Source organism: Schistosoma mansoni, chromosome 3 (assembly GCF_000237925.1).
Source record: "Schistosoma mansoni strain Puerto Rico chromosome 3, complete genome".
In the NCBI taxonomy this organism is placed as follows: domain Eukaryota; kingdom Metazoa; phylum Platyhelminthes; class Trematoda; order Strigeidida; family Schistosomatidae; genus Schistosoma; species Schistosoma mansoni.
The window spans coordinates 18,369,424-18,391,068 of record NC_031497.1 but is presented as its reverse complement, the minus strand read 5'-3'; the positions used below and the strand labels follow the sequence as shown (position 1 = coordinate 18,391,068).

Genomic DNA, 21,645 nt, shown 5'->3' with positions numbered 1-21,645 from the left:
GAGCAGTAGCGACATTAATCTTCTGAACGTAAATGGTGCACCCGCCAATCCAAACGGCATTCGTCTAAATTGATATTGTTTATCACGTATGGTAAATGCTGTTTTGCTTCGATCGCTCTCTTTTATAGGCAGCTGCCAATAACCTGACCGCAAATCCAACACTGTAAACACTGTGGCATTCTGCAGCCGATCTAATGTTTCCACTACTGTTGGCATTGCACACGGCTTTAGTTCTGTTATATTATTCAGTTCTCTAAAATCAACACAAAATCTATATTTCCCATTCGGTTTCTTTACCAAGAGTACCGGTGAGCTATATGGGCTGTCCGCCTCCTCAATTATTCCTTCTTTCAGCATCTCTTGGACCTGTCGATTTACTTCAGCCTCTAAGTGCACAGGGACACGACGTGTTGTGAATATACTTCCTCCATCGTTCTTTATCGGGATTTCGTGCTTTACTTTGTCGCAAAATCCGTACGGTTCTCCTTCTCCAGTGAACAGCTTCGCATACTTTTTGCACAACTCGGTGATGTTTGGTTTCTTCGTCGGAACGGCTGTTGCCACTCTAACCTCAGCCACCTCGCTACTTTCATGTATTGGGAATGAACCGTACTTCGTGACCACCTTACCGCTTCTTAGGTCAACTATGGCTTTTACTTCTCTTAGGAAATCTGCTCCTAATATTGGTCTCGACAGGTTTGCGGTTACCACGAACGGGAAACTTATCGCCGAACCATCCACTTTTACGATACTGTTAGACACGCCTAATACCTCTAACATATGCCCTCCTATAGTGTGAACTGCGACTTTACACGGCTTGAATCTCTTACATTGCTCTTTACCTATTAACGAAACTGCTGCCCCTGTATCGATTAGGCACACTAAATCTAGTTCATTTACGTTCACTCTTGCATAGACTGCCCCTCTATCTACTAATGCAACAACCCCCAGATCCCTAGAGTAAGAAGGAAACACGTAACGTCTAAAATATCTCCGTTTTCGTCGTGTTGGACAGTTTATCTTCCAGTGTCCTGTCCCTCCACATGCGAAACACTTATCATTCCTTTTACGAATCACTCGTAATGCCGCAATCTCGTGCTGCAGTTCTTCAATCTTCTTCTCAATGCTGCTTATCTCCTGACTTTCGCACGCGACCGGAGCTACTGTTCGTGTCATCAACTGCCGCGTCACCTTTGCAAGCTCACTGATATCCATAGGTTGCGCGGCGTGTACCAGTCTCAGCTGCTGGGAAACGGCAACTGGCACGCTCTCGATAAACTGCGACGCCAACAACTGTGCCTCCGACTCCTCATCCAGATTTGGCAGCGCGCGACGCAGCAACTTGGTAAGCTCGACGGCCAGCACCAGCGGATCACCATCGATCGGCAACTTCGCCACTCGGAACTTCTGCAGTGCTTCTTCTCTGTCCACTGGGCTATCGAACTCCACGATCAACCTCTCCGTGACTGCCTCCCATGTCGTCTTACCGCCCGCACCGTCCAGGCTGTCATATACAGCTTTCGCTCTGCCTCTCAGCAGCGTCCCCAGCACCACCGTCTTCGCCTTCGGCTCCTTCACTCCCACCAGCTCCGCCACGGCTTCGAACTCCTTCAGGAAGCTCATCACATCTCCGTCCTCAAATTCCTTCGGCCATGGGATCTTCATCCTTGGAGGCAGCGACACCAAATGTTGTGAATGAGAACACAGGTGAGGACAACCAACTATGTATTTAGCACAAATTACAACGTTACTTGGTAAAATACAAAAACCATGCTATGATACACTATTTGCAAAATGTTCTTCAATTGCCTCAGGCTTCATTGTTCCTGGATTTTCACACAAATTGCTTTCTATTTCTGTTCTTCTCTTCTTGATCTTCTCAATCTTCTGCTGTCAGATATTCTATTCCTTACTCACCATATATACTACTTATGTTGATATCAGTAGCTCACACCACAGTAGTACTAGTAGTATTGATATTATTAGTATTGTTAATAGTATTATTATTGTTAGTAGTAGTGGTAGTAGTAGTAGTAATAGTAGTAGTAGTAGTAATAGTAGTAGTAGTGGTAGTAATAATAATAGAAGCATTGTAAGTAGCAATAGTGGTATTGTGTGCATTGTATATAGTAAGAATGTTGTCGATATTTACTGAACTAATAACCTTTTTAAATGAATATTGTCTAATGAGACTTTCAATTAAACTGCATTACCATATAGTTAATTAATGAATTAGTCTAAATTTTCAAGTCAAGTTTATTATCGAATTTTGTTTCCTTAATTATATTATTTTAGATAAATAATAGGAATAGATCAGTCTATTTTAATGGAGTTTTGTTCACTGAGCTGGATGGTTTGGTCGTGGAACTTTCATCGTCCTTTTGCACGACATCATCAGCACAAACTCCAGCTCCGAGAACCAAACTCCCATCAAAATCACACACCTGAGCTACAAATCTTCTCCATCAGATCAGCCTATTGTATGATTTTACGGGTGTTTTTAATTAGCTTAAAAATTTTAACTGATAACTCATAAGTGAAATGTACACTTACTTTTCCATCTACTCTATAGTTTTATTCTGGTAATTAAAAAATTGTAAGTATGTATAAACAGTTATCTACACAAGATACTCAATATCCATTGACCTGATACCATCAGCAACAGTTTACTGTAGGAAAGAAGAACCCAACTTCCAGCTAAAGAAGAATAAGGAAAGGATACTGCAGGTGGATAAGATATGTATTGAGGAAATCATCAAATGGCATCATGAGGCAAACGCTAACTTGGAATCCTGAAGGTAAACAGAAAAGAGGAAGACCAAAGGATCTACTTCACCGAGAAATAGAAGCAAGGATGAACAGCAACTTAAAACAACTGCAAATGATTGTCCAGACCAGAGTTGGCTGGATAATGCTAGTGGGCGACCTATGTTTCTCTTTGAGGGATAACAAGCGTAGGTAAGTAAGTAATTATTTGATTTATATTGTCTACAACAATTTTTTTTTCCTTCATAAAGTCAAATAAACAAACAGTTTACGCTGAATTTTATTTTCATCTAAAGATTTATATCTACTTGAGAACTGTTGAAAACCAATAAATATTGAGCAGCACTTTCATTGACATAATAGAATTCTTCACCAGTTCATAGTCCTAACTGAATAGTTATGATCTTGTGTTATTCACACAATAAATATCGAAAGTAACAGAATTATCATCAGTGACACTTGACATATATAGCACTATATTTTGAATTAATTAAAATTGGATATTAGAACAACAAATGTAAGCGAACAATTGTTCTCAATTAGATCGTTATCAAGCTTTACTCTAATATACATGATTATTTATACGAAAATGTTAGACCAATCAAGGCTATTTGAGTCAATAATTACAATGAAATAAAATAAGTCACCGAGCATAATTGGGTAGAAGTACAAGTTGATAGTGGAAAGACAGGTGTACTGATAGTAGTAAGAATATTAAATTACGATAACAAAACTCTTATCAATAGTTAAACATTGGAAATAAGAGGTCAAACATGGGTAAATAGACTTAGAATAGTGTGATCACAAAACATTAGAATCATTACGTAGTAAGAAGTATGTAAGTAATTAGATAGTGAAGAATACAAAAGGAAACAGGAGGAATATTACAAACAAATCATAACAAAATTAAAAATAAAATTTACAAAAAATTCGTTTGTTAAGTTATGTCCGACAATGGAAGGGATAAGTGGGTTACAAAGTTTTTCTGTACACATAAATCGGGGTGAAATGTACGAATTCCTATGGCTTCTGCTATATGAAGGAGACAGGAACGAACTCCGTTAGGAAATGATGGAGGTGTACCATAGATCACTCTAAATAATTTCGATTCATCTACATTATGACCACTATCAATTAGATGTGCCAAGACAGAACTGCGTATTGTTTTTATCTGGCCCTTCCCTTGATTGGTCTAACATTTTCGTATAAATATTCATGTATATTAGAGTAAAGCCTGATGGCAAAAATTGGAAACAATTGTTTGCTTACATGTGTTGTTTTAATTTTCACAATGGGAATCTTTAATATTCTAAAATTCGATATGTTAACGACTAAATTTTAACTCACTTATTTTGGGTTAAAATGCTGACAATGAAATCGAATATTTTCGACACCGATTCTATGTATGTAGGTCGTAATTAAGTTAAAAATTAGACTGACACTATTATCTGGTTGTCTCTAGTGTATCAGTGGTTTAATATTTAATAACAGTCTGTAATGTGAACGTTTTTCAAGTTGAGTAACATTAGATATTAATTAAGTTTATAAAGTCATGAAAAAAAGTTTTACTGACGAATGAAAAGATTCAATACTGATTACATTGAATCAATATGTTAATTCACTTGGGTTTTCTTTAACTGAAAGCAATGAGTTCATATTATAAAAAAAAAGAACATTTAAGATTGAGTAATGAGGGTATACATTGAATTTTCTTTTATATTTTTAAGATTTATATAAGTAGAAAGGGTTTTGTGGAGATTTCAGTATTTTCGTAGTTGAAATCATGAGTCAATTGAAGCTAGACCACCATGGAAAACCTGGAAGCACTGGATGGCCGTCTCGTCCTATTATGGGACTCCTCAGCAGTGCTCATCCACGATCCCGCCTCTTGAGATTCGAACCCAGAACCTACCAGTCTCGCTCCAGAGCACTTGACCGGTAGACCACTGAGCCGGTGAGCAGTGACCAGTGGAGTTCAACCACGTCTGTTGTGAGATAATAACTCACTGAAGACAATTGGTAAACGGTTGCTCAAATTTCGTGGATTGGTTGAAGTTAGACATTAACACCGTTAGGTGCCGGCTCAGTGGTCTATCGAATAAGCGCTTTGGTGCGAGATTCATATAAGTGATTATATGAAACGAAAATGTTAGAACATTGAATCCATTATTTTTAAATAAGTTCTATAGTTTCGTCTTTAAATATACACTTCTTGCAGACGGAATCCAATCTACATAATTACCGATCACCAATACATTATTATACTTAATAATAATAATAATAATAGTAATAATGTGGTATGGATTACTTATATTCACATAAATAATATATAATGACGGTCGGGATTGAATGTATTTCAGTAGAAGACCGATAACGAACGATAACGAAATGTAATTGGTATAAAAATGCATGTACAATAATAATCGAAGATTATGGACCGATATTTGCGAAAGGAATGGTCAAGATTAAAACAATTGATTGATAGTTTGCAAATTCACTGTTTATTGCATGATTGTGAGATTTTAGTGAGATAGTCTGTGATTTTCGTGTGTTAAATGCATTCAATTGTTCCCACTCGTGTTCTTGTTCAACTACAAGAAGCTCGTTGTTGATATCAAGTACGTCAATCGTATGCTAGAAGGATAACCCTGCTCTACTCATCTCGGATTCACTCACATCCTGATTCTAGGGGACTTCAATCTTCTCAGAGTCGATTTCGCGGAACATACGTACATCAGACGTGAAAACTCTACTGAAGCTCGGTTCTTCAAACTCATTGAAGATCTGGGACTATTCTAAATGTCAAGTCGGTAACTCGTTGGAGAAACAGTCAGACGCCGTCAAGCTAAGACCGTGTATTTACTGACGGAGAATTCCTAAATGACAACCTCTCAATCCTGGCTCCCCTAGTTATAAGCGATCACACCGTAATAACCTTCAGTCTTATCAGCAAAACCGAGTTAAGATGTCCTACTGGCAACAGACTCTGGAATTTCAAACGGTTGGATATGTCAGCTTTTCAAGACAATATGCAGCAAGTGGATTGGGAAATTTACCATCAACGTGATGTAGATGCTCACTAGGATTTCTTACTACACTCAATCTTATGTGCTGCTAAGCACTCAGTTCCTCAAACGATCCCCAAAATAAACAAGCAACATACAATCATCAAGAACTGCACTCTTCATTTACTAAGCCACGAAAGGCGCTGCTGGGCAGAATACAAACGAACTTGTAACAACAGCGCATATAGACAATTCAAACATGTAAGGAGCATATGCACAAAGGTAATAAGAGAAGACAGGCTTCAGTGCCAGATAAACCTTATCGATAAATTTGCCTCCAATACGCAAAGCTTATTCCGTTATGCAGCTTCTCCTTAGCAAGCCAAAACTGTGGTTTCCCAACTGCTAGGTCCTAATGGCCGGACCAACAACGATGGTGACGCCGCTAACCTTTTGGCTGAACAATGCTCTTGGACATTTCGACTAACCTAAACTAACCATGTTGATGAAAACTTCATCCACAACTTCACAGGACTTTCCGAAATGAAACTGAGCGCTGACTAGGTGTACCGGAACCTGTAGCATCTTAGACATAATGGAGACTATGAACACAAATGAGACAACTTGCCTTTAGAGTATCTCAAGTTGAAAAATATCTAGGAGTGTAGGCATGGTATTTCACCCCTGACTCTAAAAAGATGAATGCACGTTGGAAGGTATCCAGCTGTGAATCACAAAATCAGTTCGGGGACTCAAATCCAAGTCTTAAAAACAGCATCTCCAGTCACTCGACCTTCGCTCATTAGAGTACAAGCGTCCTTGAGGTGACCTAATAACTTGCAGCATCATCTTCGACTCTGGACATCTCGTTGAACACCTGTATAAGCCTTATCCCGACATTTATCCTAGCGGTATAATTCAGAAACTGACGGCACAACGACAGTAGAACGGATTATAAACACACCCTTCTGTAAGGTCCTATTTTTGAAGGTGAAAATCCCTCCATCTATACATTTGCAAATTCTACTTAATGGTTTCTTTATTTGTACATATTATTAGTCTTTTTGATGCCAATTCAGTCAGTCAGTCAGCTACAATGTAGGACCAGGCACATATGTGCATCGGCCCAAGTTGCCATACCTCGTTAGCACAACAAGATGAACACCGGATTCATAGAAGTAATTAATTTAGTGGTGTTAATATATAAAAGATAGGTTGTATATAAGGATATAGTATAGGAGGGAAAAAAGTTATGAAGCAATTTCAATCTCAAGGTTTAAGGGAAAATAAAGAGTGTATACACCTACGCCATTGTGATCGATTCTGAGCCATGTCACCTAGAGTCTCCAACCATTGGTTACGATAGTCACGCGGACCCCAACCAGGTAGTCTGCATCTGCCAACATGGCTCAGACTAGAAGTTAGTGAAGCCAATTGAGACTGTAATGATTAACTTCACAATGGTTTTCTCAATTTTTCTGACGCTTTCATTGGGTTTCTATGTTTCGTCTTGAACTGTATCTAATTTGTTTCAATTGTTATTATTCTGGCTGCTACCATATTGGTTGTTCCCACTTTGATTGTGCTGTTTCATTTGACTGGGATCGTGCATTTTGGTTGCAAATTGGAGCACTTTCCCGGAATTTGAAACACTTTATGTTATAGAGCAACCTCTCAAACAGAATTCTTACTTGATCTATCCAGAAAGGATAGAATAACATTTACTTTTTGGTATGTTCGGTAAATTTCTTAAATTTCTTGTCAATTTTCTATTTATTGTAATTTAGATTGATTATTATGGGAACAATTATTGTTTGAATAACTGTGTGGTATTATTTGTTTAGGTAATTTGCACATTTGTATATATGATAAATTTTAGAACCGTTATTACCCCAATCATCTTGTTATGATTTCGATTGGTGTGTGCAAGTTTCTTCACTTTTATCCAACAGTTATTCAGCAGCCAAACCTAGTTTGAAAATTAGGTTTGGATTTAATACCTTCTACTCTTTAAGAGTAGTCAAATGCTGGGATTCACTGCCGGCTGAGTTAGTTCAAGCAACCTTCCAGGAGTCCTTTGGGAGAAAACTTGACATATTCTTAAGGACCAAGGTCAGTATCTTAACTCCGCTTGGAGCCCCTCCGACGGCTACTGCTAGTCCCAAGCCCAGATGAAGGGGGAGGGTTGGTCATGGGTTAGCGACACAATCCTGTGGTAAACTAACTCGCTCAAAAACGTTAACCAGAAAATTAAACTCGAACCATTTAAACTCTGTCCTGTGAGTTAGAAGGTCTTCATTTAGAAGAATTATGACGCCTCGTGGTGGAAGCCAAGTTCCTTCGGAAGTCACGAGGCCTCTTCTGACAACCAGAGTAACCATTAGTTTAGGTACACGGAATGTTCGTACAATGTGGGAGACTGGGAGAGTCATCTAAGTTGCTGCTGAAATGAGGAGATACAACCTGGAGGTGCTTGGAACCATTGAAACGCATTGGACACAGATTGGACGACAGAGACTAGCTTCAAGAGAGCCACTGACATACTCTGGCAATGAACAGGAAAATGCTCCACATACATAAGGCGTTGCACTGATGCTATCCAAACAAGCACAAAGTGCACTTATAGGATGGGAATCTCATGGACCAAAGATCATCAAAGCCTCCTTCAAAGCAAAGAAAGAGGGCACTACAATGAACGTCATCCGATGCCACGCGCCTACCAACGACTACGATGAAGATGTTGAAGATAAATTCTACAATAGGGTGCAGTCAATCGTAGACAAATGCTCAAGAAACGACTTGACCATTCTGATGAGAGACCTAAATGTCAATGTTGTAAAGGACAACACCGGACATGAAGACATCGTGGGACGACATGGAATGACTGGGAGAAAGGAACGAAAATGTTGAGAGATTTGCAAAGATATGTGCTTTCAATGAGCTAGTCATAGGCGGCACTATATTCCCACTCAAATGCATACACAAGGCCACATGGACTTCACCGTACCACACTACGCAGAACCGAATCGACCATATCTTCATCAACAGAAAGTTCAGAAGAACGATGGAGGATGCGAGAGTCAGGAGAGGGGCTGATATAGCATCAGATCATCACTTGCTAGTCACCAAGATGAAATTCAAACTTAAGAAGCACTGGGCAACGGGGCGGACAATATCACGAAATTTTAATATGGCTTTTCTTCAAAATACTGACAAACTCAACAAATTCAAGATAGCCCTCAGCAATAGGTACTAGGGCTTTCACAATCTACTCAATGGACAGGGAACAACTATGGAGAACAACTGGAAAGGGATCAAGGAGGCAATCACTTCAACATGTCGTGAGGTTCTGGGCCAAAAAATCACCACCATAAGGAGTGGATCACCGTTGGTACACTGGATAAGGTTGAGGAAAGGAGGAACAAGAAGGCAGCAATCAATATCAGCCGAGCAAGAGTAGAAAAAGACAAGGCACAAAGCGGATACATAGAAGCAAACAAGCAAGTGAAGAGGAGCATCAGAACCGACAAACGTAAATATGTGGAAGATTTAGCGATGACAACAGAAAAGGCTGCACAACAAGGCAACATGAAACAACCGTATAACACAACAAAGAAACTCTCTGGAAATTGTCGTAAACCAGAGCAACCAGTGAAAAGCAAGGAAGGCAAGGTAATCACCAACATTGAAGAACAACGAAACGTGTGAGTAGAACACTTCAAAGAACTCTTGAATCGAATGACCCCACTGGACTCACCCAACATCAAAGTAGCGCCCACGGACCTCCCAATCAATGTCGGCCCACCAACAACTGAAGAGACCAGCAAGACCAACAGACAAATCAAGAGTGGCAAAGCAGTGGAACCAGGCAACATTCCAGCAGAAGCACTGAAGGCAGAAGTAGTAGTAACTGCAAAGATACTCCATATTCTCTTCAGTAAGATTTGGGATGAAGAACAAGTGCCAACAGACTGGAAAGGACTTCTGATCAAGATACCAAAGAAAGGTGATCTCAGCAAATGTGATAACTACTACCACTCTTCTCTCAATACCAGGAAAAGTCTTCAACAGGGTATTGCTAAACAGAATGAAGGACTCCGTTGACACCTAACTTCAAGATCAATACGCTGGATTTCGTAAGGATCGATCGTGTACAGACCAAATCGCAACTCTACGTATCATTGTGGAACAATCAATCGAATGGAATTCATCACTCTACATCAAATTCATTGACTACGGGAAAGCATTTGATAGGGTAAATAGGAAAACACTATGGAGGCTTCTTCAACACTACGGCGTGCCTGAGAAGATAGTCAATATCATACGGAACTCCTATGATGGATTAAACTGCAAAATCGTCCATGGAGGACAACTCACCGACTCATTCGAGGCAAAGACCGGTGTCAGGCAGGGTTGCTTACTCTCATCCTTTCTCTTTCTCCTAGCGATCGACTGGATTATGAAGACGTCAACATCTGGGGGGAAGCACGGGACACAATAGACAACTAGGAAGAAGCTGGGACGATCTAGACTTCTATCTTCTATCGCACTCGCAACATCAAATGCAGGTCAAGTGTAGCAGCAGCGTCAGCAGCAGTAGGTCTCAACATACGCAAAGGGAAAAACAAGATTCTCCGGTAGAACACAGCATGTACCAACGAAATCACACTTGACGGAGAAGCTCTGGAGGATGTGAAAACCTTTACATATCTGGGCAGTATCATTGATGAACACGGTGGATCTGATGCAGATGTGAGAGCGAGTATAGGCAAAGCTAGAGCAGCATATCTACAATTGAAGAACACCTGGAACTCTAAACAACTGTCAACCAACAGCAAAGTCATATTTTTTAATACAAATGTCAAGACACAAGGCAAGACCTCACTTGGAATCCTCAAGGCAAATTGAGGAGAGGAAAACCAAAGAAAACATTACGCCGAGAAACGGAGATAGAAATGAGAAGAATGAACAACAATTGGATGGAACTAGAAAGGAAGGCCCAGGACAGAATTGGTTGTAGAATGCTGGTCTGCGGCCTATGGTCCATTGGGGGTAACAGGCGTAAGTAACTAAGCAGGTAAGGACAACATCTTACTATGACATACTATTAGTTTTTCCTTCCCTTTTTTATCAATGACATATTTAGGTTCCTACCTGGAGGTATCGGTGATCCACTGTTACCAGACACGGAAATCCGTTAAGGGAAGGCTTCTTATACTCCGTTCAGAACCATTTGAAGAGTTCGCTGAACGTACTTCTATGGTATGTGTGAAGACAAAAAAGATACTTCAAGCTGTCTTACTGTAACCTCCTTAGTTTAGTTTACTCTCCAGCAGAAGGAATAAACATGATCAAACTGAACGTTATTTCTATTTTTTATCTTGTTCACGTGGTAAATAACTCGCGATAAGCGCGCTGTTCCTCGTGTGCGTTACTTTAGCGCTCTTACACATGTGACCAACGTATGATTTCGTCCTAGAAAAATCTTACTTCGAATTTTACAGCTTCAAAGTTTATAAAATCGGCCTTTATTTCATCACATTTGTTATGACTCATAACTATCGCACTTTTAGCTTTGGTTGTTATTATATGCTTTTAGTCCCACATCATATGATGTGAATGCCATATAGCTTTCCAAGTTATCCGATCTCTTAAACTTCTCAGCACAACATCATCAATAAGGTTGCCATTGGCTTCATCCAAAATCAACATTCTCGTCCCACGTATGACTTTGAAATCTCCACCTGGGGTCTGACTAATTCGGTAGTGAATTCCGTTTTGCCGTTCGGTGAATTAGTTATTACATCTAAATCTTGACATTTGTACATCGTGAGTCCCTAATTTGCCTGAGTTGACCAGTCTCAGTCGGTTTGTAGTAATAACATAGTCTGTGTCAGAATAAGTACAGTTCGCATTCACGAATTCATATGACAGAATTTCTTCTCCATTATGATGAATTGGATTTCATTAACAGTTCAGTGTGTTGTGAGCATGGATTAGAGCTACCTCCCCCAATATTACTTTAACTGTTGTTTTGTGGCTCAAGGTCTAGAACTCGCATTCTCAAATTCAATTGTGTTGAAGTAGTATGTTTTTGATCGTTTATACGTACTCTAAACGTTATGGTGTAACATTTAGCTGTCTATTCGTTTCTGTCTGGTCTTCATTTGAAGCTGTGAGATCGAATGGAGTTATATATTGCTAGCCGATGTAATAGGTTCGATCCAAATTAAAGTATGGCGAGGACTTGATTGAACATGTAAGCATCTTTAAACTGGGATTATTTCTATATTTACTAATGAAAGTTAGCCATAAGAATTAGTAATGGTCAGGTGCAAGCTGAGGACAGTTTGGCAATCAAAACATAAAAATACCCGCAACCAGGTTGCAGTGACACATATCTCTTGAAACACTTTGCTTTAAGTACCTAATAATGTTTCCCTACAACTTCAGTCTTCAGTAATAAGGATAGTAGGTTGATGAACCTGTGTTAATCCTGACAGATTTCCTTCCAGTGAAGGTCCAGCTTCTTTTTGAAAATGTTCACTGATGGTGCTGATACCACTTGTTCTGGTAAAGCGTTCCAGTCATTGACCACTCGATGAGAAAAACGGGACCCCACCTTTAGTTTATTAGATCGCGGTTTCAGAACCTTCTTGCTATGACCTCGGAGATTATTAGTGCTGGAGGGAGCAAAAAGATAAGACATATTAACACCCAGATCATAATTAAAGATACGAAATGCCAGTATAAGGTCACCTCGCGTCCTACGATAAGATAAGGGGAAAAGGTTTAGACGTTTTAAACGCTCATCGTAAGGGAGTTTAGAAAGATCCTTTACTAATTTTGTCCCTACACGCTGGACACGCTCAAGCGATTTAGTATCCTTTATCAGACAAGGGCTAGCTGCTTGGATACAGTATTCTAAGTGTGGCCTTACATAGGTGGGATATAAAATTCGAAACATATCCTCGTCGAAGCATTTAAATGCTCTGCGAAGCGACCATAGCGCGCGATAGCCTTTGGAAGCAACCGCATTGCAGTGCGTAGTAGTTTTCAAGTCGTGACTTATAATTACTCCTAAGTCTTTGTGCTCTTGAACGCGTGGCCGAGATGTACCATTAAAGGTATAGTGGTAACTAATATCATGCCCGATGTGCATGAACACGCTCTTCTTGGAGGCTAAAGGTTTTCGGCAAGTTTAAATATTTGTAAAATGGTGGGCATTATTTCTTCACATACAATAAAATAGCTCATATCATGAATTTCATCTTAGTGTCCCCTCCACTAAATAAAAGAGTCTGAATATAATTAGATGTTAGATGTAATGACATGTAGCGAATATTAGGATTAGTTTGGGATCACGTATATCAAATTTGGTCCACTTCAAACCTAGTAGCTCCTCTATCATATGTAGAATTTGACATGTCATCATGTTTTAGTTATTTGCAGTAAAATTTGAGTCACGTGAAATCCTCCTACTAGCCTGAGGAATGCCTATTACCGTGTTTCAAGGCTCTAAAGGTAGACCGAATATTTTCTCACATCTGTGAACTGACTTTCAGTTTAAAGAAAAAGTTCCAATAAAACACTAAACATCTACGTTGTTTTTTATTCTGCTCTGGTATCTTCTGTTTTTTTCTTTTGTTTAGTTGATTTACAAATATGGAATCTGTCGATATTCATTGTTCTGCCTTATGCACAGCCAAAAATCGGCACTTGTCACTTGCTACGTCTACAGATGTTTCAACTCCATTTTGTTTCGTAGTTATTGCTGACCCACAGCTTGGTTTACAAGAACAGTATGTGGAAAAACGTCCTCGACCCCACCACTGGGATGGGGAAGTAAAGCTTGTAAGTAGGGCAGTAAATATTGTAAATCGTCTTTGTCCGAAGCCAGCTTTTGTTATCATTTGTGGGGATCTTGTTAACGACCAGCCAGGTGGTCCTGATAGATGTAGACAAACATCTGATTTGCTGGACGTGTTGTCTCATCTCAACAGTGATATTCCTCTTATTGTACTTCCAGGAAATCATGATGTTGGGAACCACCCTGATGCAAATGACGTGCAGGACTATAGAAGCGTGTGGGGAGATGATTACTTTACTTTCATATTTAACCGAACAAGGTTTATTGTACTTAATACTCAATACCTAGTGAATAATTCGAAGTGCCTATCTTCGGCCAATGAATTCCGTCAATGGTTCAATGAACAACTCTCTATAAAAAATGAAAATTTTGATATGTCGGTTGTATTCCAGGTAATATATTTTACTTCAAAGTAACTGAGAATCGGTAAATGTTGGGATAATGCTTTGCTAGCAATTTTTAGTTCTATATTTCCATATTTTTCAAAACATCATACTTTATATGTCTCCGTCATTTGTTATGGTCCGACCACAATTTGTATTATAAAGCTCGTCCTTGTGTTATGGGTTATGTCAAATAATGGCTTTTTGATTCTATCCTAAAAGTGGGAAGATATAGTATCCATTTGTGACCACTAATTGCTACAAGAGCCTACGTTGACTAGGGTAAGAACATTGGAGCAACTTTAGCATGCGCAAATTAACACGTAGCACCAATTCGTGGTGCTGTTTACTTCTCTATTTAATCTTTTTACTGCCATTTTTCTGACTTAGGTTTGTAATGTATCACAGTTGATTGGAAATACTAGCTATTTATAACAAAACACTCCGATCACAATCGGCAGTAAAAAGAAAAAAAAGGAAATCATACGGACTAACAAAGGTAACAGTCCTGAAGAGTATAAACTGATATAGAAAATACGGCTAAGATAAATTTCATTCGCGCCCCAGTGTTCGTGAAAAATAACCGAAAACTACAGAAGTATTGCCATTAGATCGTTTTGGAGCCATTCATGATGAAATCTTAGCTATTGAGTTACAGAGTCTCTATGACTTCATCTAGGAGTAGTAAATTATCACACTGACTAATTAAATGTTCATGTACTTGCCTTCGTCCCGACGGTTGCTGCTACCTTGACGTGGTGGTCGGGCTTGCCTATCGTGATGAACCAATCGAGCTATACTAGCTGGAACAATCATTCCTCAAGGTCCTATGCCAGGCAGGTTAGTTGAAGAGCGGTAAGACTAAAAGCAGCAATCCCAAGGTCCGAAGGCGAAGTCGTACTGCTAACTGTACAGAGGTGTGACGGCAGCAAGGTGTTTTCTTCAGACAACCAGCATAGCAGCGATTTTGTCTTTCCACAAAAGAGGAGTGGAATTAGAAAAGGTCGACCCTAAAAATGCACACGTCGCCTTATCCCACGAATTTTCGTCCCCGTCAGTAAGGTCTCATCAAGTACGAAGCTAACATGAAAATTAATCACAAAAGGGTCTTATGTGACCGACCTCAAGCAGTTGTCCCTTGGGCACTGCGGTCAGGCTCCCAGGTCACTAAGACCACCTCTAACCTAGTTTCCTTTTTTAGGTACCTCTCGAAAAACCCTTTCATAGTGTGGGCAACCAGAAAGTGATAACCGCTCTCAAACCTATAACAGCACTCAAGATCACTGTATTCATAATCAATTTCCTTCAGTTCCTATTATTCCTCCTGACTGGGCTTTCAACTCTAAACTTCCTCTTTTGACTTCCTTTTCAAGTATCACCATGGTCGACGATTCTAGTGCGCGAAACCCTGTCTCAGGTCTACTGAAACATCGCTCCAAACTACACATTGGAGCCTTCAACCCACGTACTCTATGTCAAATCGGCCAACAAGTCTCCTTGGCTAAAACCATAGAATCTTGTACCATTGATGTATGCTGTATCTCAGAAACACTCATACAGGATCCTAGTATGGTCATTCACTCGACCTCACCTCGCCAAAACGAAGAGCCAACGAGATACACCCTCTGTTTATCTGGCAACCCGATGGCTAGTTCTCATGCACTTGCAGGTGTAGACATAGCACTTAGTACGAGAGCAGAACAAGCACTATTAAAGTGGGTCCCCGTTAACAATCGCCTATGTGGTGTTCGGCTAAACGGCTCCGTGCACATACATGCTGATCGACTGAGTGTTCTCGTTGTGTGTTGCAGGTGTAGGCATAGCACTTAGTACGAGAGCAGAACAAGCACTATTAGAGTGGGTCCCCGTTAACAATCGCCTATGTGGTGTTCGGCTAAACGGCTCCGTAAAAACTCGGAAGGATAGGGAAATACGTCATTGTCTTTTCAATGTTTCTGCCTTCCCTCCCACTGGCTGCAGCCATAATGAAGTGAAAGAGGACTTTTATAGAAAACGTCGACAACTTCACTTATCTTGAAAGTCTGATCAGCCCCTATGGGCTGATATCTGACGAAATCTCTGCGCGGATTTAGAAGGGTCGTTTGGCTCTTGCTAACTTACGTGAACTATAGCGAAGGCGAAATTATTATTTTATTTATTTAAACACATACATATTGATACAAAGGGGCGCCACACAAAACAATGAGAACGGGAAGACAAAGCGGTTAGATGCACATTTATAAAAGAAAAAATAGAATGAAAAAAGGAGAAGAGTAATGATGGGGGGGAACTGAAATGTACAACCAGAAGACTCAGTTAAGAAAGTTATAACCACCCTTTATGAAGAAAGTAAGAGAAGGTTACAGCAGGATCGCCACTGGCTTCTATTCTGAGCCATATCCGATAAGGTCTCTAGCCACTGTGTCGCACCATCTCTCGGACCCCATCCAGGGAGTCGGGAAGGACCCACAGAAGCTAGCCCTTTACGGCTTTCTTTCATACCACAACATCATGTCATACAATGACCACCTCTCCGCTTTTTCCAACCAGTCCCAGAGTCAGCAAATAATACATGACGTGGAATTCTCTGGGACGACATTCGTAGAACATGTCCAAGCCACCGAAGTCGGTGTTTTAAGATGGTGACACTAATTGAATTTTTGTCTCTGCGCCCGAACACATGATGCCGAACCTCTGCATTACTAACATGGTGTTGCCACTAGATGATAGCAATCCTTCGGATACAACGATGATCGAAAACAGAGAGTCGTCCAACATCCTTAACTCGAAGAGGCCAGGTTTCACAAGCATAAAGCGAAACTGCTCTCACCGACGCGTTGTAGGCCCGATCTTTTACAGCCAGACTAACATCACGAAGACGCCAAAGATGGCCCAAATAGGCATAAGCCTCTCCGGCTTTCACTGTACGTGCATCGATCTCATCACTCATGCCACCACCAGCACTTATGTAGCTACCTAGATACACGAACTTCTCAACTACTTCAATCTGCTCACGATCCAGGGTGAGTACAGGATGAGAATCCTGCCAGAGCTGTTTCCAGGATGTCATCGATGTAAAAGTTGTAGAGAAATATTGAGATTGGACAACCCTGCCTAACCCCACTGCTCGAATGGAACAAGGGAGAAAGGTGGTTGTATGCCCTCAATCTGCCTGAGGTGTTCGTATACAAGGCCTTTAAGATGTTAATAAACTTCTTAGGCACACCCTTCTTCAATAGACAATCCCAGAGAACAGTCCTGTCCAACGAATCGAAGGCAGCCCTGATATCAAGAAACACTACGATTGTTGGCCTGCGATAAGTATGACGGTGTCCTAACATTTGACGGAGGGTGAATGTTATGTATTTGACCTAGGCTGTAGCCAATTGTTACGTCTGACCGATTGTGAACGCTATATTTGCTTCCCTAAGCTAGTTCCGTACTCCCGAGCTAGAACTATACACCGACTTGAAGACCAGAGAAAAGGCCCAAAGTGCGTGGGAAGAGCTTTACTACAGGATTCATTTATGTACAGAAAATACAGGGGTTTTATAGTAATTAAGAGACCTTGAGTTTCCATAGTAGTAGTGTGTTAAACAGCCAATCAGGATCTCGTTATTTTAGTAGCATAGCTTCTATTAATCGCTGATTGGTTGGGGTTCTTTATGAGCCTCTGGAGGCTCTGATAGAGTTTACTGTAAGGCGACTTAACAGTGAAGATATGATCAATGCATCCTCGACCAGAACGAAAACCAGCCTGCTCCTCGCGAGTCAATCGTTCTCGGGTTTTAAACAACCTACGAAGAATGACAAGCCAATAGTTTGGACGCAATCGGAAGTAGACTTATCCCCCGATAATTGTTACAGGAACAACGTGAACCCTTTTTAAAGGTAGGGACAACTATCGACTCATTCCATGATGTTGGAACACTTTCTTGCTCCCAAACCTTTGCAAACAACACAGTCAATTCCTTAATCAGAAAGTCACCACCATCTTTAAAAAGAGCCAGAGGTTAGTCATCTGAGCCCGGTGATTTGTAACGTTTCAAGAGTTGGAGTTCCTTGCGGACTTCCGCCTCGTTTGGTGGATCAGTCTTCACCGGCCATGGGGGCAGGACAAACTGGTCGATGTTGCTGGAGCAGCAGGCCAGTTGAACTGCCCTTCGAAAAATTCCGCCCATCGTCCAAGACGCCGAGAGATGTTAGTGATTGGCTTCCCGTCATCTTCGCAGATTGTTTCACTCACACCAGACTTCTTGCTGCCAGTGGCTCGGATGAGTTGGAAGAGCTTCCGGCAGTTACCGATACTTACTTGCAACAGAAGTTGCAGCCAATTTACTAATATCAATCCGTTGACGGCGGTCATTTCTTCGGCCACTGAAAAGTAAGTAAGATTGGCGCAGACTAGGGCATGATCAGAGTCCAGATAGGTACTCCAAAAGGAGCGGCAGTCTTGTACACAACCACGCCAGCGGTAGCTGATCGCGATGTGATCAATCTGAGTCCAGGCTTGGGATGCAGAGAAAGGACGCCAGGTGCCACACCGGCGACGACTGTGCCGGAAGTTAGTGCTAGCCAGAAACAGGTTGTAGTCTGTGCACAGTTGCAGCAAACGGTCCCCGTTATCTGTCCTGCGACCAACAAGTCCCCATCGGCCACCTAAACGACTCTCTTCTGTGCCTAGACGCCCGACCTGTGCATTCAAGTCTCCGGCTAATACTACAATATCTGTCGAACGCGCTTTCTGGAGAAGAACAGTTAACTGGTGGTAGAACTCATCCTTGATTGCATCGGAGCTGCAATCTGTCGGGGCATAGGCGGAGATGACGAAAAGACACCGTTTCGAATTAGGACAAGTTGGTGATTGAAGAAGAAATTTAAATCATTAACTAGGTACTTGGGTGTGAGCGACATTAAATGTAGGGACCAATGATACTATTTGGCTGCCGAAACCGAAGTAAGCAAATCAGGTTTCGGATCAGGGACTTAGTGATTGAATGTTGGAGACCGTAACCTCTAAGGCAAAGTTAAATTATATGATTGAAAACCAGTTTTAAAGAGTCTCATTTATTTCCTAGTGAATATTATTCCCTTGATTTTTCTTTTACCTATATATTGGATTGTATTGCCCCAACGAGTATTAGTTTCTTCATTGTTTCTTAATTAAAATATTAAATCTACGAATTTGATATTTTAGTGATTTGTACCATTCTGTAGTTATGGTGAACCACCATAAAATCTCGTTTGTTACTGAAAAAGATTTAAATTATATGAAACAGTGATCATTTTTATTGTCATAATTGTGGCTTAGAATTAGTGGACTTGATAAAAATTCCTTTCCAAATTAGGTTTAATACTCATGATTTCTAAAATTCACATTTTATCCCCATTTACCAAACAAACCGAATCTTTGAACTAGATAAAATTAGTCTATTGTTGCTCCTATCACTTTGTTGGTTAAAGTTGTTTTATTTCTATTAGAACAAATTTACATCATCGACATCGAAATAGAGCCTGAGACAGATGTGTTGGCTCAAGTTGCCATATCTGATTAGCGAGGCGAGGCGAATATGTCTAACATTGTTATTGGTAGTCAGCCAGTTAACTATCCAACACTAAAAATCAAGTTAGCACTGAGAAATCGGATGTCCATTAAGCTGGTTAGTAGTAATTACTTTGAATTTAAGTGGTTATAGTAATAGCATTGAACGATTTGTTGACTGTGCATATACACATGATGCATAGTGTTTATTATTCCCTAATCCATTGTCCTCACTACCGTTAATATTGTTATTATTGGTTTAATTCTTTTGGTTTTGTGAATATTCCTTCCTACTGCAATATTACGAGTTGTAGCAATTTCATACTGTCTATGGATAAATGAATCATTGTTGTAAAAGCGTAAAACCTAGACAATTCAGATAAACTTTTTATGTAAACCTCCTCTGCTTCGGTTTGGGCACCCGGGCAGTATCACAGCCCTCACACAAATCAAATGAGATTTGTGTGGCGCATATGTATTCGGTGCCCCTTTGTACCAACATTTATGTGTTCAAATAAATAATGTAAACCTCCCTGTTTATCTTTTATGTCTCAGTAGTACAACTATTGTTTTAGAGGCATAGTGATTAATGTCATGATTTACTCACCTAAACAATAGACTCTCAATCAGTAGGTCATGGGTTCGAACTCCTCCTTACCTAACACAGTTTAGCCCATTAGGTATTTTCACTAGCCCTTACATAGAAAGTGTAGGTTACAGCTCACCATATAAACTTGCACTTGTTAAGTGATTTTTATTCATCTACGTCACTCTAACCATTGATTTCGATTGCTTCGTATTCCACCAATTTATCGCTGCTACATCTCTTTCTCATAACTTAAGTTTGGTCATCAAATCTATAAAATATCTTGGTATATGGTAACCTTCCATTTTCGAATTGATTGCATAAATCAATCAATTTTTCACATCCAATAGTATCAATAGTTTAGTTAGTCTAATTTATGATTTTTGTCGTACAACTTTTATTGTCATTGTTGTTTTTCTCCTCCCATTTTTTTACACTCCCCCCCTCACTTTTTTTTCTTTTTTAGCACACTCCATTTTTCTTAGAAGATATAAATGAACCAGATAATTATTTCAATATACCAATAAATTATCGTAAAGAATTTGTCAATAAACTTTATCAACATAAAATTTATTATTCATTCGCTGGTCATTTACATAAAAACAATATAGCAACTTATACCCCATTAATAATTGATGAAAATAATAATCATACTAATAAAAACAATACTGATAAATCATTTTCAATGATCACTTCATCATCTGTTTGTGTTCAATTAGGTGATGATCAACCAGGAATTCGTCTTGTTCAAATTGATGGTAACAATCATGAAAATGAAGACATTTTAAAGCATGTCTATTGGACGTTGGATGAATTAGAGGAAATCTTGAACTCTGGCAAACAACCAGAAATTTAACGTTTCGTAGACATTAGGTTATTTTACAACCTTGTTTTCCTACAGTGTATAACGTCATAATATTTGTTGTTTTTTCTTTTTGAATGGGGGCATCATGTAGAAGGACTAAGTTTGTTTTTGAAAAAAAATAAGAAAATATTTCTTGAAAATAATTTGTTTTTTATTGCTTTCCCCCCATCTTTTAGTCATATTTGCTATGCCTGTGATTGAATTTTCTATGGTTTGTTTTAATTGCATCATTGTACTAATCATTTGAATTGGTGAATTTTTTTTCCCTTTTTTAGTGTACTATTAATTTCAAGGTTCCAATTATTTATGTTTGAAAGTTGGTATATTCAACTGATGTATCATTTTTTTCTAGACATAAATATATACGTTGTTCAAAAGTAATCTAAATAATAGAGAAAGTTATATATTAAGTTTTTAGATTCTTATTTTAAATTACACATATTTTTAAGGTTTCATGACCAAGTCAGTATTGATGATTATGTTGAAGCGAAAATAATAAAAACATAGGGTATTTTAGGGTTCAAATCTGTCATCTGTCTGTTTCTAAGGTATTGTTGAATTTATAACACTGAGACTTACACCCAGTCATCGTTATACACGTTAGTGTACGGCTGAGAGTGGGGAGAGT

At 39.6% G+C, this 21,645-nt stretch overlaps 1 protein-coding gene across 1 annotated transcript; it reads left to right on the top strand.

The window, feature by feature from the left end:
* Nucleotides 1-13,436: 13,436 nt before the first annotated feature.
* Smp_168170 (hypothetical protein) lies at nt 13,437-21,425 on the top strand (the record flags this gene model as incomplete). Its single annotated transcript, XM_018799496.1, has 2 exons — nt 13,437-14,033; nt 20,619-21,425. 2 exons carry the CDS (start codon nt 13,437-13,439, stop codon nt 21,006-21,008), a joined length of 987 nt encoding a protein of 328 aa, XP_018651279.1. The 3' UTR covers nt 21,009-21,425.
* Between the last annotated feature and the right edge of the window lie 220 nt (nt 21,426-21,645).